We start from the raw sequence: 17,321 nt of genomic DNA on the forward strand, positions 1-17,321 counted from the left end.
CATTTCATTCTACATCTAGCTGCATTGGTCAGAGCATCACTTAAATTATTTTAATATAAATCAAAAAGTCATACATTGATTCAATAGCAGTATATTTAAAATATTTTAAACACTTCACAGAAAGCAGACGCCTCACCTGCAGTCCCTTACCTTTCCCCGTCGCCTGAATCAAACCCTGCAACCTCATCAGCCTCTACAGTAAATGCTAATGTAAACCTAACTAATGTCAGACTGGAGGAGCCTACTGCTGCTCCTTACAACTCTTACCAACCACAAGCGGGCCCCTCAAGAACACCGAGTACTGAGGGAGCTCATGTAGTACTAAGAGACCAAGAGCCATCATCCTTATCGCCGCATATAGACCCAGCAAAGGTACCTGTGCCACCTTGTTGTGCTGATTTCCTGCTATACATCAAGCTAGCACATGAGCTTTGTTTTGCCCTTATTTGAAGAATTCTTTCTAATTTTTTTTTCTTCTAAGAGAATCATGCAGGTTACAAAAACCAGTTCATCTGAATTGCTAAAGCATCATGTAATGTTTTGTGTGCATGGCTTCAAACTCTATCCTTTTCACTTCTCAAAACACAACTTTTTTTAAAAAGGCTGCATTCTGTATTTTGATTTTACTTTGACTTCCTTAGCTTGTCAACGTTCTCCTGTTAATGAGGCCTCGAGAAAAATCTTATTTCCCTAAAATTTAAATCATGCTGAATCGTTGATCATGAAGTTGACTCCAGTTTGTTGAGTGACTTTATCTACTTCTAAAGCAAAGCTAGAACTATCTTACTGTATTTATATATTTCACTTCCACTCTTTCCACATTCTGAATAAAAGTGCGTGTGCTCCTCTGAGCACCAAACCCCAGATGCGAGGCTATTACCTTTGTCTTTCTCTTCTAATCTACTTACATGTTTTTCTTAGAAATGTAACTAAAAGGGATCTCTTGAATCACCAAGTTCAGCTTCCTCTGGTTGCAAACATCTGTACCAAATTATTCTGCTTTTTAAACAAAATTAAAGCCAATATTTAAAACTTGGGTTTGTTTCAAATACTACCTTTCAACTGCAGCTGAAGTTACTCTTCATTTTAGCTGAGAAGTGTCTCTCTCTAACAGGTGTACCGAAAGGATCCATACATTAATGAAGAAGCATCCAGACAAAGCTATGTCTTAAAGCAGCCAGCGATGAATCACCCAGTACAGAGACAGGAAAGAGACCCAAATCTGATCTATGAATCCCAGGCTCAGTATGCAGAAAAACAGCCGAGTAGGGATTATGAACAGTCAACCTATAGGTATGACTCTACAAACTATGTAGATCAATTTTCTCGTGGTTATGACCCTCGCCTACATTATGATGACCGTGTGCCTCCCTACGAGGAGCACTGGACATATTATGAGGAGAAACAGCCCTATAACCAAACAAGAACAGCTTATGAAAACCAGCCTCCTAGGGATCTTGATTCCAGACAAAATCTAGAAGAGAGCACAGAACGCAGCTATTACCCAGCACAACCTCGTTTTGAGGAGCCCCCTGCAATGAGCTATGACAGCAGGCCTCGCTATGAGCATGCCCCCAAGAACTTCAGCTTACCACAAGTGCGATACGAAGATCAACACGTGGTTGGGTACGACGCCCACGGGCGATACAAGCCAGAGGCGCAGCCATACCAGTCAGCCATATCTCGCTCTCCTGAACCCAAGCAGTACTTCGATCCACACATAAGGGGCTATGAGCAAGGTCCTCCTCAAGCTTACAATGCTAAAGCTGGACAATATGAACCTTCTCATAGCACTTCAGGTGTTTCTCTTCCTCCTCCCCCTTCATCACAAACCAAACCAGAAGTTTTGCCTTCCAACAGTAAACCACTGCCTACACCGCCATCTCTAGCTGAGGAAGAAGAAGATCCAGCCATGAAACCGCAGTCTGTGCGAAGTAGGGTTAAGATATTTGAAAGGAGAAGATCCCCATCTTTGGAAAAAATGAAGGATACGAGTGATACATCAACTGTCAAGGTAAATAATTTAAGTTGTTTAGTTCCTGCTTTTTTGCTAATGAGACTGCACTGCAAGAAGTGAAATGTTGTCTCAGAAACAAAATACTGCCTTTCAGCAACCTACATGTGGTATGTTTTAAAAGCAGAACCTGAACACTTCTTGTGAAAACACTGTCAGGGATCTTGTTATACTGGAAACTCCTCTAATTCTTCTTTTGCTAGTACTTGTTTGTTTGTTTGTGTTTTTTTTTTTTTTTTTTTTGTAGGAAGGGAAGGTAGTCTTAGTTTTCTTAATCATAAAGTGCTTTATCTTTCTCAATGTTAGAATTTAAGAGAATATGCTGTGCTTTTCTTTACAGCCTCCAGAACTAGCACCTAAGCCTGCACTCACAAGTGTGAGTGGTCCAAAACCAACTTCTCAAAGCCAGTACGAGCACGAGAAAACAACCTACAGGTAGATGCACAACTGATTAAATTTAGTTTTCAATATGAATTTAGATATTCAGAAACACGTCTTAGTGCTTCAAATTGGAAACTGCAGAGAGGAGCTGGAGTGTGTCAGTGTGGTTTGTGTATCAACAGTAAAGCAGGGCATGAAGTCAGTCCTCGTGGATGTGATTGCTGGGAGGTGGGGGAAAGATACAATTCCTCTGCATTTTTGAGGAAGGAACTTAAGTATCTGTTCTACTTTTTTCTGTCTTTATTGAGCTAATTAGAAAGCAAAACAGAAGGGAAAAGATAAGATATAAGGGAAATAAGGATTTTCTTTCCTTATGGTATGTCACAACTGTCTAATTCCCATGCAATATAGGTAAAAAGGCAAGGAGTGCAATTATAATAATTACATGTACATTGCTACATTACTAGCTAGGTTATAAAACAGGATTGTAATTTGGGCGCTATGCTCGTTCAACTGGGCAAGGCAACTGTGTATTATTGTTCTTGGTTAGGGCCCCAGAACCACAGAGACCTCAAGTGAAGCCACCTGAAGATATTGTTCGTTCCAACCACTATGACCCCGAGGAGGATGAGGAGTATTACCGCAAGCAGCTCTCCTACTTCGACCGCAGGAGTTTTGAAAACAAGCCATCGGCACAGGTTCCTGCCAGCCATCACTCTGAGCCCACCAAACCAATCCATTCACAGAATCAGCTGAATTTCAGCAATTATTCGAAGTAAGTTTGGGTTCTTGGGGTTTTTTTAATTTGAAAAAGGAGGGGGGCATCTAGGACTAAAACAAATTCTGCCTGTGTTCAGTGGAGTTCAGGGACCTGTGGTACTTAAATGATCTTTCCAATTCGTGAAGTCTGAAGTTTCTGTTTAGGTGTAGCTTTAGTTTACAAACACATATCTCTATAACATTTTATTTTGGTAAATTAATCATTTTTGCAGGTATCAGGGCCTTCACATTACTTTTACTTACAATCATAGAATTCTTTAGGTTGGAAAAAACCATTAAGATCAAGTTCAACCATAACCCAGCACTGCCAGGTCCATCACTTAAATCAGTCCCTAAATGCCACATGTACACATCTTTTCACCTCCAGGGATGGTGACTCCGTGACTTCCCTGGGCAGTCTGTTCCAATGTCTGATAACCCTTTCAGTAAAGAAATATTTCCCTATATCCAACCTAAACTTCCCTGGTGCAATATGAGGTCACTCCTCCTTATCCTGTCATTTCTTACCTGGGGGAAGAGGCTGACCCCCCCACCTGGCTAGAGTCTCCTTTCAATGAGTTGTAGACTGATGATGTCTCTGCTGAGCCTTCTCCAGGCTGAGCCCCCCAGGCTCCCTCAGCTGCAGCTCACAGGATTTCTGCTCCAGACCCTTCCCCAGCCCTGTTGCCCTTTTCTGGTCCTGCTCAGTGTTCTTCTTGCAGTGAGGGGCCCAGAACAGGACACAGCACTCGAGGTGTGGCCTCAGCAGTGCCCAGTACTGTGGCACAGTCCCTGCCCTGGTCCTGCTGGACACACCATGGCTGCCACAGGCCAGGTGCCATTGGCCTTCTTGGCCACCTGGGCACACCTGGCTCATGTTCAGCTGCTGTTGACCAGCACCCCCAGGGCCTTTTGCAGCTTTCCAGCCCCTCTGCCCCAGCAGGGGCACTTCAGGGGGTGGTGTGAGGCAAGGGCAGGACCCAGCCTTGCTGAACCTCACTCAGTTTGCCTCAGCCCACTGATCCAGCCTGTCCAGATCCCCCTGCAGAGCTTTCCTACCCTCCAGCAAATCAACACTCCCACTTAATTTGCAGTCAGCATGGACTTACTGGGGGAAATAAATCAATGGCTCATCAAGATCATGGATTGTGTTCTGTTTGTGATCATAAGCAGCACATAACAAAGTATTTTCTTAGTCTAATACAGTAGTGCTTACACATCTTCCAAAACAAAGATTTTGATTTATTCCAGTTCTGCATGCATTTGTTCTTGTGCACTTTAGCCATGTTTGACATTAGGAAACTGAGCCTTTAGGGAATATTGCTGAGGCCAGAATTTAATCTGTTGATGGAAACATCTGTTTCCTGTATTGTTTTGCTTCCTTGATTTGGAACATTTTGATACAGAAATTGTGTGAAAGCTCATACACAAATATAGTGCAGGTAAAGAGCTGGCTGTTTTGGAGTATATTTACACAAACTTTTTCAATACTCTCCACAGTTAGCTAAATTTGTTTTGATTCTGTAAATTTGTTTTGAAACTGTAACAAGATGTTTGTAGATGTTACTGTGAAAAGCTACCTTGGCTTGCTGCGTGCAGCCTGAAAATTGGGTGATTTTTGAAGGTTTTGGTTGTATTCCTGCTTGAAACATGGACTATTCAGGTCAAGCTGAAAATCTAGCAGTCTTAATGTAAATGAGATCTTTAGAATGAAATCATAAACTAGTTAGCTGAAGTTTTATAATGCCTATGATCTTTCAGTGTCTTTCTGTGTGACCTGAGAATGTTGGAATGCTCCAAAAAGCTTGATAGATTTTAAAGATTTCACTTTTTTTTCCCCAAATGATATCTTTCCAAATGATGTCAAATGATGTATTGGATATCTGTAACCAGTTCTGATTCTCAGGCAAGGGTGCTTCTTATCCTTCCTTTTCACTTGCCCAGTGTCTCCTGTTGGCAGGATGAGAGCTTAGCTGTTCTGCTCTCTGGGCATCAGAGGCACAGACCTAAGAAAACTGTCCTGACTGGCCTCATAGTGGCAATGTTCAAAATTCCACTCTCACATACAAAACCCAGTGTTACTTACAGATGATCCATTCTGGTCTATAGGCATGGACTGTGTTGCCATTGAAAATCCAAGTCATGTTTTGGGAGAAGTGTAATTGTGAGGATTGTAAAATTCTTCAGATGGAGAGTGTCGAAAGCTTTCCTTGTATATTTGTTAATCTGCAGTGTTGTCATGGTGAAAAGCATGAAAGACAGACACAACTATTGAATTTTTGGTGCAGAACAGCTTATGGTTGAGAGAGATTGTTCCATATTTCTACCTACTGCTTTTGTCTGCTGTGACACTTGTATTCTTTGGCTGCTCAGTTGTGTTTTGCTGGTGAGTTAGTGCATAACTTCTGGGCTGGTACATATGGGAAGGTCATCTTTTACTGCCACAGAGAGGAGCAAGGTAATGCTGGTTTTAAGGCTGACAATTTTATGTATCATATGGGACAAACATGTGTTGTGTTTTGCTTTGTGAAAGAATGTAACCCTTAACAGGAAGGGACAGACATGGGAAAGAAAATTTACCCAGAGCAGTCCAGTGCAAATAGACAAATACTAAAATATTAATGTAAGTGGAAAGAGCTAAACAAGGCTTCTGCTCAGTTGAGCAGTACTGGCTCTAGTACACTGCAGTGTCCTTGTGTGGAAACACAAACCAACTGCTGTCTTGAGAAAGCATTCATGTTTAGGACTCTCCTTTCACCAGCTTCCACATTGTTCCTGTTACTTGCTCAGTATTAATCTTTTTTCCCAGTGAATTTCTATGGTAATTGCTACTCTGTGAATAAACTCTTCTAAAAATAAACAGGACTAAATTTGGATTATACAGGAACTGTTGATTATGCAATCTCTTGCTTCTGAATAATCCGTATAATGTATTCTGGGTACAGAGGACAGATTTTATTTATTCATGAGCAATAGCTACAACTTTCTTAGAGTTAAATATTAATGTGAAACATCAAATTATGTAAAGTTCTTTGCCACTGAGTAAGTATGGTGACAGTACATATTTTTCCCACTACAAATTGTTTCACTCTTTTATTTTGTTGGGGGTTTATGTTCATAATTCAGGAAATTTATGCCATTGCTAAAGCTGCTTTGTAGGGATCATGCCATATCTGCATGTTACAGTTGTCAGGAACTGTAGAATAAGGGATAGTTTCTCTTGATGTGAGAAAACAGTAGAATTTGTAAATGGATGTGTTTCAGTGGATCTAATTGAAGCAATTTGAGGCAGATACCCACGTGGCTGAGTAGTGGATTTGTTGCTGCTTGGTTCAGTGTAGTTACCTGCTTTAGCTTGACACGCTGCAGAGTGAGATAACTGCAGATTTCTGTACTGAGTAGGTTAAGAGTACTCACATGAGCAGCTGCAGCTCAGCTGAGGAGGCACTGAGGAGCACATCCAGACTGCTGAGTGTCTGTGAGCTGGGGTCCATTGAATGTCAGCAAAGCAGTTGCTGTTGCACCCACAGGCTGGGTCCCACTGGTTCATTTCTGCTTCTTTTCAAATTAAAGTAACAATTTTGTAATGAAGATGAAGTGGGAAATGGCTTAAAAAGCAGCCTATCAATAATTAGGGGAGCTTCATGTGCACACTTAGAAGCTCTAAGGGATCACTGTGCTGTGGATCACTTTGGCTGCAGACAGGTTCTGAGCAGTGGGGATGGGATTGTGCCTGGTCAGGAGCCCGTGACAGAATGTGCTTCATACTAAACACAGCTCTGTGCTCTCCTCCCTTCATCAAAAGGTGCTACTCCTCCTCATTTATTTGTTCCCTGGGATGCTGCCATGCAGTTCTGATCAGTGTGCAGTGTTGGTTTTTCCTGCGGGCTTGCACAGGGCTGCCCTCCCTGGTTGCTGTCTCCCTCTGGCAAGCAGTGATTTCAGGTGGGCACTCTGAGAGAGCAGCTGCTACCCACCTGGAATAAAGGCAACAGGGAGTGAGCATGCAGTAATGACTCCTGTTGCTGGCTTTAGATAAAATCAGTGTGAATGGAAGCTTTGAGACAGATCTAAAATAATCTCTTTTTTGCAGCTCTGGTTTTAGAGATATGTTCATACATAGGCTGTTTAGATCACTGATCTTCTCATTCATGTGGTCATGATCAAGCAGATCATGTGAATCAAGCAGACTTTCAAAAGTTACCAGCCTTTTCTTAGTTTCATAGCCTACTCCTCTGAAACACCAAGATTGTTGGTGTCTAGAATTGTTGCCTGTTAAATATGTAAGAGCATACAGAAAGTGAAGGAATGAGGGAAAGCTGCCCTCATGGACAATGTATTTTCTTGCTACATGAAAGCAAGGTAAGTGTTAAAAGTCAAGGGAAGCCATCAGTGTACTTTTGGTTCTCTGTCTCTCCTAGTACTTGTGAACAGTTCTAAGATGTCCTTTTAGATCCTGTTAAACACAACCCATAGCATTTTATGGTGTGGGCTCTTGGGTGAACTGACAGTGCTGGAGAAACAGTTGCTATGAATGTGCCCTCAGTACATCCCTGCAGTACAATACAAAAGCACGGTCATTCTGTGAATGCTCTGACTGAAGAAGTTGTTTCAAATTAGACCATGTGTGAGGTTGTTCATCTCTTTTGATGTATTGAATAACTTTGTTTATGCAGATTGTAACAAATGCCTTAGTGTACTCTCATTCTTACTTTTAATATCTGCCAATCCAAGATCTTGACTCCCTCCTAATTCACTGACTGAATCTCATATTGAATTTGTGATCATTGTGCACATGCATATGGTAAAGGTTTTGTCAGAAACCTCTCTGTGAATAGTGTGTCTGTTTCAACAACCTTGTCATATGACAGCTGCTAGGACTAACATAGAGTGTAAAGAAATAATATGCTCAAGATAGAATGACTGTTTTCTTTCATTCTTCTGTTGCTGTTTGCTTTGCCATCACCTAGATTTCTTGGCTCTTACACTAGCTATGACTACTTGAAAAGGAGCATCAAGTGGTAAGACTGTTGTTGATGTGAGGATGTTTTCAGGTGTCCTCTCACTGTTACATTTCATCACAGGCATTATGTGCACTAAAATTTGAAACACAAATTCTGGAAGTAAGCGCAATAAACATATTGCGGTCCAAAATTACAGGTGTTGGTGAAATCAATCATTTTCTGAAGTAAACCTGTGGACAAACATTTCTAGTATAAGAAAAATGTTTTGAAAATAAGATTTAAAGTTACATACGCTATGCACATAAAGCTAGTGAAGCTTAAGCTGATTACATTTCTAATTAAGATGGCATTGTTCAAATACTAGGTGTATTTAAAGAAGTTATACTAGAATCCATTGTCCTCTTGGCTAATTATGCTTTTCAAAAACATCCCCAAAAAGAAGTGGATTTACATTTTTCTTTTGAAAACCCATGAAATTAGAGAACATTCTTTCATTGAAATTACTCCAAATGAAGTTGAAAAATTAATATCTAGTAGGCAATTATGCAAATACACCTGAAATGTCATCTGCCTTTCGTTTGCCTTGGTTTGTGTTACTAATCTTCTAAAGGTCAATGTTGTCTGAATCTCTTGTGCTTATCAATAAATGTTTTTATACTTGAGACAGGCTATTCAAGAAAATAATGTTTTAATGTTTATAGGAAAAGATGGAAATCAGGTGATCATAGAAGACAAAAAATAGCAGTGACTGCGGGAGCTGTATGGAAACTGAACCGTCAAATGTTTGTTTTTAATTCTATTTCAACAGGGGGAAACCAACTGATACTGAATCAATGGATAGACCTGTTGGTGAAAAACGCTATGAGCCAATCCCTCAAGTTACAACTCCTCCTCCTGCTCCTTCAGTCCAGTACACACAGCCACAGTCAATTAATAGCCCTGTCCTGTCTCTCCCAGCACACCACAAGCCTGCACTTTCTGAAGGTGAGCAGTTACAAAGCTCACCTTTGTGGGAACAGCCATTGCTTCTCAGGTGCTTGTGGGGTTGCTTCAGCATGTCTACACATGTGGCTATTTTGTTCTCTAACTGAAATGTGGAATAATTATTATTGAAAATAGTCTTTTACTGTAGTGAGATTGAGTTTTATGAAATTATTGTGTGATTCTGTCTGAAACTATGTAGCTTCCAGGTATTAGTAGTACCCATACTGTCTCAACTGTCTCAGCAAAGATGAAGTAAAACTCCCTGTGCTTTGGACCAGAATTCTTCTGACATGAGTAATAGTTGAAGACTTCTAAAAACAAAAGAAAAAGTTGTTTTCAGTTTCATATTGAGGGGATTGCCCAGTTCAATTGAATTTTCTGGTTTGTGCAAGTACACAGTGGTAGTTCAGTACTATATATAATGATATAAATGAGTCTTAACCTTTTTATTGAAAGGTGATACTGTTGTCTTCAACATGTTTAATGAAATGTTAGATAACGTGCAAAAGGCAAGAGGAGGACAAATGATCTAAGAGAGCAAAGCTGAACCTGTGTATATTTTATACTGAAGATTATGAATTGACTAAAATGTGTTTTTATGCCTTTAGACATTTCTGGTTACTAACAAGTTCAAGTATTTTCATTTTCATTGCAGTTAACTCTGTGTCTGACCCTCCTCCACCTCAGAATAAGTCAGCAATTTTCAGATCCTCTAGAGAGGACACTGTGCAGTCCACTTTTTACCCTCAGAAGAGCTTCCCTGACAAAGGCCCTGTGAATGGAACTGAGCAGATTCAGAAACCAGTCACTCCTTCCTACAACCGCTTCTCAACCAAACCTTACACGAGCGCCGCGCGGCCCTTTGAGCGCAAGTTTGAAAGTCCCAAATTCAACCACAATCTCTTGCCAAATGAAGCTCAGCATAAACCAGAGTTGCCATCAAAATCTTCAAATTCTCCTCAACCAATTTTGAAAGCACACAGCTCATCGCAGCCCCCCGACTTTGAGAGTGGAATGGACACCTATGCTGTACAGGTCGACAAGCCTAAATATCAACCAAATAATGTCAATGCTGTGCCTAAAGCCATTCCTGTAAGGTGAGCTGCTGCTCCTTCTGTTTCCACTTGTACATCTATAGGTCATCTGTGAAACCTGTGAAAAATACAGCTTTTTTTATTCTGCTTCTAATTTCTGTTGATGTAATAGTTGAAAGATTGATGCTATGATTCTAAATTCTGCTGAAGGATAGATACTTAAAATGTGTTCTATGTCCCTGTACTGTCTTGCACTCTGTTATGTGGTATGGCTTTTACTTCCTATTTCTCATACTCAATTATAATTTTTCTGGTAGATAGTAGTAACTTGTCCTGGCAATCTATTTCCAGAAAAGGAATTAATTTCTAAAGATAGCTGTTGCACCAAATTGTATTCATTGTGTGCTTAGAGAGACCTCATGGGACACATGAATAAGGGATACCTTAGAAATACTTGTGAAAAGAGAAAGTAACTTCTGCAGTTTCATACTGTTGCTCTTTACTGTGAGACAAACCAGCAGCTGCTTAATGGCAGCTTGTGCTTGTCTAATATGCTTTAATGTATAAGAACTATGTCAAGAGCAACAGATACTGTTACAATCTCCAGCTATTTGCTTTTACAGAATAGTGTTTTATTAATATTTTATTTCAGGATAATAATAATGCGTGAACTAGACTTAAAATTTTGCTGTTTGTCCTATATGCTGTTAAGCACCTGAGAAATGTTTTATGCTAGATAGTTCTGTAGACTACTACATTTTGGAGTTACTGGTTCTTTGAGTGACATTCTTTTGAGACTGTTTTGAAACCTTCAACAAGGTACCTTTAAGTTATACATTTCTCTTCAGTTATAGCTTGGCAACCTGGAAAAACGTGTGTAATTTTTTTCATTTTTATTTTTGCAAGCTTTGTTTTCTATATGTAAGTAGAAGGGCTCAGTGTTACTTGAATAAAAATTGTTAGTTCTTCTAGTATTAAAGTCAGAATGGGGCTAAAAAATAAACTTTCTGATGTTAGTTGCATTTACTTTTATGAAGCTGAATCTGTAGCTGGGGTAAGCTCATTCTGTGTAATGCCTGAAGCAGGCAGTTGGGAACACAAGATTCAGAGGGTCTGAATTCTTGCTTTAACTAATTGCTGAATGTTTTCAGAGCTTGTGAGATTTGGTGGCTTTTTGTTTGTTGGGGGGTTTCTTTCTTTGTTTTGGGGTTTTTTTTGGGCAGAGGTGAGTTTTTTGCCATAGAGTTTCAGGAAGGAAATATTGATAAAACTGCTAGGCTCTCTGTCTTTTCAGCCCTACAGCACTTGAGGATGAGGAGGAAGAAGATGGACACACTGTTGTAGCCACAGCAAGAGGTGTATTTAACAGCAATGGTGGTGTATTGAGCTCCATAGAGACTGGAGTTAGTATTATTATACCACAAGGAGCCATTCCAGAGGGAATAGAGCAAGAAATATATTTCAAAGTCTGCAGAGACAACAGTATACTTCCACCTTTGGATAAAGAGAAAGGTAACAGCTGGAACTGTATGTTCTGTTATTTAATACAAGTATTTTCTAACAAGGACAAAACAGAATATGAAAGTAACCTTAATAAGCTTCAACAGTTTTCATTTTGAGATTGTAGTGTGTTCTATTGACAAGTCACTTGAGTGAGAAACAGTCTTGTGCTTTTCTTTACTGACAGATCTAAATGTTCATATTTTTCTCTAAATTGAGTTACTGAGCAGCTCTGCAGTGTAACTGTGTAATACTTGGAATGTATGTCACAAGTCAGTATTTTCCAGAGATTTTTTCTTTCTCTTAACTCCAGGTGAAACACTTCTTAGCCCCTTGGTAATGTGTGGGCCTCATGGACTAAAATTCCTGAAGCCAGTGGAGCTGCGCCTGCCACACTGTGCGTCTATGACCCCTGATGGTTGGTCTTTTGCTCTAAAATCCTCCGACTCCTCGTCGGGTATGCTGTCCTCCCTCTGTCCTTTTGGGGCTTTTGGGTGCTATCGTATAATTTAAGTTAATTTTGGCTAAAGGTGATGCTGTGTAATATAAAAACTCAATCATTGTATTTGTGTCAAACTCTCCCATTTCACTTTCATTACAAATGTCTTTCTTACATTTACTCATGGTGCAAATTCATAGCTAGAACCATGATAGCAGAAAAAGAGTAATATCTCCAGTCTATTCAATATTACCGTATTTTTCTATTCTGTCTTCTTTCTTGAGGACTGCTGCAGCTGAATACACTTGAAATGATAGTCGCACTAAAATTGAGAGGAAATGAATATGTACCTCTGATTGGCCTTTGTAACATAACTGGTGTTTGTCTGTTGCTTAATTAACCATATAGGACTCTGGCAAATCTTAACAATCTGCATGCTCATAAATCATAATTTAACGCTTGTTAACTGTTTCCATGTGTGCAAGTTGATGCTAACAATTCGGTCATTTAAGAAAACTATAGTGTGCAGTAAAAGCATTTACAGTTTATTCTAATGTAGCTGGTTTTTCCAAAAGACTTTTCTTGCTTGCTCCTACCTATCTCTCCTCTACTGCCTTTATCCAGAAGTCTCTGGTTGATAGTAAAAGTTGCAACTAGGTTGCAATTTTATTTACCTGTTCATTTTTACCTCACTGTGGCTTTCTGGGATGAGGGAGAGAATGTATTGGCTGGAATTGTCAGTGAGGAGCCTAATTGAGAATTCTGGGCAAGTTTCAAGCAATTTCATGAAACGGCTGTGAGGTTACAGAGATTTAAAAAGGAACGTTTGCACATCTGGGGAAAAAGTCTTAAGATTTTATTCAGCTACTTTCAAAATTTATGGTGAAAGATTCAAGCCATTAATGTGCACATGTGATCTGAGTACTGAGTGAAAAATGTATTTCTGTATACAGCATTTAAGCCACCATGTACGCATATCCTCTGTCACTAATGTATCTATCACTGTCAACACCAAAGCACTGATGCTTTGAAAGATTAAAGCATCAATCCCCTTCATGGGGAATCAATAATCTAGAGGTATTAATGGCAATAATTTTTAGTTGTTTTTTATAAGCTATTCTATGCATGTGTTGCATGCATCTATTTAACAATGTGTGTATACGTGGCTGTGTTAAAACACAGGCTCATAAACGATAGGGTCCCAAAAGATATGACAACTATGTACAAAACCAACACAGCACTTCCTTTGTAACTAATAGCACCTGTTCATGAACTTACTTGAAGTGAAGGGAGAGGACTCAAATGATCTAAACAATAACTGAAGTTACTGAGACATTTTCCTCCCTTTCCAAAGTGGGATGTGTGTGTGCGTGCATGTGTGGGTGAAAGCAAGAGCGTGTATATTTAAACCCTAACACTTTCTGTACTGTAAATATAACACCACATTCTGTTAATCTGAAATGGGATGTATATCATAACATTGCTCTTTTGAGACAAACTTAAAAATTAGGCAATTCTGTCTTATGATATGTAAGTAGACCATACTGTGTCTTAAATAAATAATTGTTTTCTCTCTTTCTAAATTAGTTGGTTATGGGACTCTGATTCTTGGGGTGGCTTTATTATAATAATTTATACAATTCTGGGGTCTTTCTCTCTTCAGTCGTCTGCTCTACCTCATCTTTTCTCAATGTATCCATGTTCTGTCCTAAAAGTGACATTCATTTGCACTTACTAACATCCTTTCTGCCACATTTAAGCCTCATACATTGGTATTTTACTGTTAAACCCCTGCAAAAGCTTAACTGATTCTGGTATTAAAGCTGACTGGGAAAAAAATTGCCTTTTATGGCCACATTGATTAGAACATAAAAAATACTGAGTGATCTCTTTATTTTCCTTTTCAAAGCAGTTTTATGGGAAAATATGGGAAAAACATCCTCCATAGCTATGTATCCTTACTATGGATTTAGAAGGAAAGGTTGGAAACAAGTCTGCCTGTCTCATGTGCAAGACTAGGACCCGACCGTCTTACAGTCCTCTTCTACCCTTTTAATACATTTGGTCATATGAGTTTTGAATGGAATTTCCTCAATCTATAAAAGGAATAATTCTCCAGCATTATTGAGGTTTTTGACTGAAATAAGCAGTCTCAGCTGGTTGCAGTAAATTTGTTTGTGTTCTCTGGCTGTACACTGGCCACTTCTATTCTTTGTCACTACGTTAGATGTTGCCATCACTCAGTGCATTGTGTACTTCATTTTGTTTTCATGAGTTCAAGAAAATTACGTGGAATTTGTATCATTCTCACTTAATACTGAGGTCTCAGGTGTTTGCTCAGGTGTGTGACTGGGTTCTCTAGCTTGTTATGCATTTCTCCTCAAGGCAGATTTATTTGGCCAAGCTATTTAATCTCATTTATCTGAAAGGCTGAAGAGAACTTCAGTGCATTTTTCACTTTCTACCGTAGTGGGATGGTCAGACCTTTTGTGTAGTGGCAACACTTGGTAGTGATTGTAGGTGGGTAAATGAAGAATACTGTCTCCACTTAAGAGACAATTGACTGTGCAGAGGGAATGTAACCTTTGGTCTGGTGAGATGGCAGCTGGTGACCTGCTGTAACAGATTCTTACCCAGAACCTTTGATCATGAGTAGATAACTCTGTTATAAAGATTTTTATGTACCAGTTAACTGGAATACTTTTAGTATTTCAGGCTTTTAAACACATATACTGGATGTAGCTGCAAAATGACTACAATCCTGTCTACAGTTATTTTCATCACAGAAAATAAAACTACCAATGTGTCATAGTGCTTAGTTACAACATGACTTCTGATTTGCCTCATCTGTGCTCAGAACTGTTTCAAGACACTTCAAATGCATCTTGCCTACATTAACTTCTAAAATTTCTTTTTTCTTTTTTTTGTCAATGGCACTTTAGGAAGGAGGCAGTGAACACTTGATTCACTGTTAATAAGTCTCAGATAGAAAGCACTGTGTTGGTGCTTAGAGTAGTCTGAGTGATATTTTCCAGTTCCTGAATGCCACAGCATATGTTTTGAATAACTGACCTTATCCTATGTTATATGAAAATTAAGGGATATTTTTTTATTAATAACATGCAAACTGCAGGGTTTTTTAAACCATCAAACAAAACAGGAACAAAGGAAAAAAAAACCAAAAAACCAAAAGAGGTGTTGCTTCAGAACTTAAAAGCTCCTGTCCAAAAGCTTGGTTGTTTCAAGATGTGCACTGTGTGACAGCAGATACTAAACACCAGCATTGTGTTTTCCTCCCACAGGTGACCCCAAAACCTGGCAGAACAAGTCTCTTCCCGGGGATCCAAACTATCTTGTTGGAGCAAACTGTGTCTCAGTCCTAATTGACCACTTCTAAATATTAAGTTAGCTGACTGAGTAGATAACATGAAACTGAGATGGACCTTACATATAAACTGAACCACTCTATCAAGTATTAACTGTTCTATAAGTGATAATGGATCTTAGTGTTTAAGCATCTTGCTTTAACTAACAATGAATTAGCAAGTACACTCTTTGAACCATGGTCACAATACATGCCACAAGCAGGGAGTGTACAGGGGGAACAAGGTGGGGTTTTGCAGGTTCTGTATGCTTTGGTTTGGTTGTTCTTTTGTGTTGGGTTTTTTGTTTCTTTTTTTGTTGTTTCTTTTTTTTTTTTCTTTGTTAAAGGACACTACTAGTATTTTGTTGTTATCTGAAAGTACCAATGAAACTATACACAGAGGAACTAAATTTGTTTCATACTTCAGTGTCAAAACCACAGATTTTGGCCTGCATTTTTGCAACTGTGTGTTTTTAACTCACAAGACTACCTTTTGGTCTCTGCTTTTTAAATGACTTTTGGTGTACATGTCCAGGGAATTGGCAGTCAGCTCGGAGTAGCACAGTTTAGATGTTTTCCTCTGCTGAGAGGTAATGCAAACACATCTACTTGCTGTATATGGAAACATTGTCCTGAGAACAGGGGGGAGGGGGAAAAGCATGTGGGATGACTATGGTTCAGATGCCTCTGTGGATTTGTAAATTAACCACATTATTACAGACCTATTAACCAGCAGGGATGCCTTACCCTCATGTTTTTAATAGTCTTAGCTCTCATAGTTCTCTGTATTAAGTTTGTATGGCTTTTGTGCTTACTTAGATATTATATCATGAGAGACTGGGGTGGGGGGAACAACAACAAAAAAATTGTGAGTTTGGTTTAGAGAAGGAGCGTTGTTTGTGTTCATCAGCCAGAAGAGAACCAGAAGAAAATGATGGTATGTTTTCTGCTATGCATTTGAAAATTTATAGATGTTATAGACCGCTTGTATATAATGCGTGCATACCACTTTTGTTTTTGGTTTGTAAATTAACTTTTATAAGCTTTACCTTTTTATATATATAAATATATATAAAAACAAACGAAGTTTCTTAAGGATATCTTTGTATTCTCATACCTTTTGAGCCTTGAACTTTGACATCTGCAGCAATAAAGCAGCATTTCTACAATATACGAACGAGGACATTTTTTAAAAATGCACAAAGTTGTTACCTTTTAAAGTGCTGCATTTAAAGAATATAACTCGGAATTCTCTACTTTGATTAAATTCTTGAAAAGTATCCCTACTGTAATTTGTCATAAGGATGCTGTACTATGTGCCCTGAAATGTATTTTTTTACTAATAGACAATTTATTACGGCACAATGGCACTACTACTGTTTAGATAATATACCACTGCATTCTGTTAATGAGTTATTAGCTATTCAGGTGTGGCTGATTTTTTTTTTCTCTGCAGTTATTAAAATTACACGTTTCTAAATATACAGAATAAAACCGTTTTTAAAATAATAAAGATGATTGTAGTACCTTATTATTTCTGAAATGCATTTATGTGTACCTAACACCATTTTGATTTTATTTTTTCTGTGTAAGTAGACAGCTGGATTCTGCCATATGTTCATATGTGTAGTAGAACTCCTTTGTGGAGTGAGTTGGAGCTATCTACAGCAGGGCTTCTGAAATGATGAACTCCAGTGTGGATCCATTGGAATTACTCAATTCAGCTAGGAGAGGTAGATTTCTCTCTTGGCTCATTGTGTTGGGCTAGTTTACCTGTGACACCTAATCTTCCAAAAACCTTGGAAGTGTTCCAGCATGTAGATTTAAACATACTATAGTTCTACTATTTTAAAGTTATTCCTACAGAATCCCATTACCTGTT

At 38.9% G+C, this 17,321-nt stretch overlaps 1 protein-coding gene across 10 annotated transcripts in view; it reads left to right on the forward strand.

Annotated features, from left to right (window-relative positions):
* TJP1 (tight junction protein 1) overlaps positions 1-16,952 on the forward strand; it is a 160,505-nt gene extending 143,553 nt beyond the window's left edge. For 4 of the 10 annotated variants that reach the window (XM_077185781.1, XM_077185782.1, XM_077185779.1 and 1 more), the window contains 10 exons: positions 121-372; positions 1,115-2,014; positions 2,355-2,449; positions 2,946-3,170; positions 8,125-8,175; positions 8,927-9,102; positions 9,758-10,199; positions 11,431-11,648; positions 11,950-12,093; positions 15,378-16,952. In XM_077185781.1, coding sequence (XP_077041896.1) covers positions 121-372; positions 1,115-2,014; positions 2,355-2,449; positions 2,946-3,170; positions 8,125-8,175; positions 8,927-9,102; positions 9,758-10,199; positions 11,431-11,648; positions 11,950-12,093; positions 15,378-15,472 — 2,598 coding nt within the window. In that variant the 3' untranslated portion in view covers positions 15,473-16,952. The remainder of the gene's footprint in view (positions 1-120; positions 373-1,114; positions 2,015-2,354; positions 2,450-2,945; positions 3,171-8,124; positions 8,176-8,926; positions 9,103-9,757; positions 10,200-11,430; positions 11,649-11,949; positions 12,094-15,377) is intronic. The other 6 variants (XM_077185780.1, XM_077185787.1, XM_077185784.1 and 3 more) reach the window with 6 other exon arrangements.
* Positions 16,953-17,321: the final 369 nt, after the last annotated feature.

The sequence above is a fragment of the Agelaius phoeniceus genome, chromosome 13, assembly GCF_051311805.1.
Source record: "Agelaius phoeniceus isolate bAgePho1 chromosome 13, bAgePho1.hap1, whole genome shotgun sequence".
NCBI lineage: Eukaryota > Metazoa > Chordata > Aves > Passeriformes > Icteridae > Agelaius > Agelaius phoeniceus.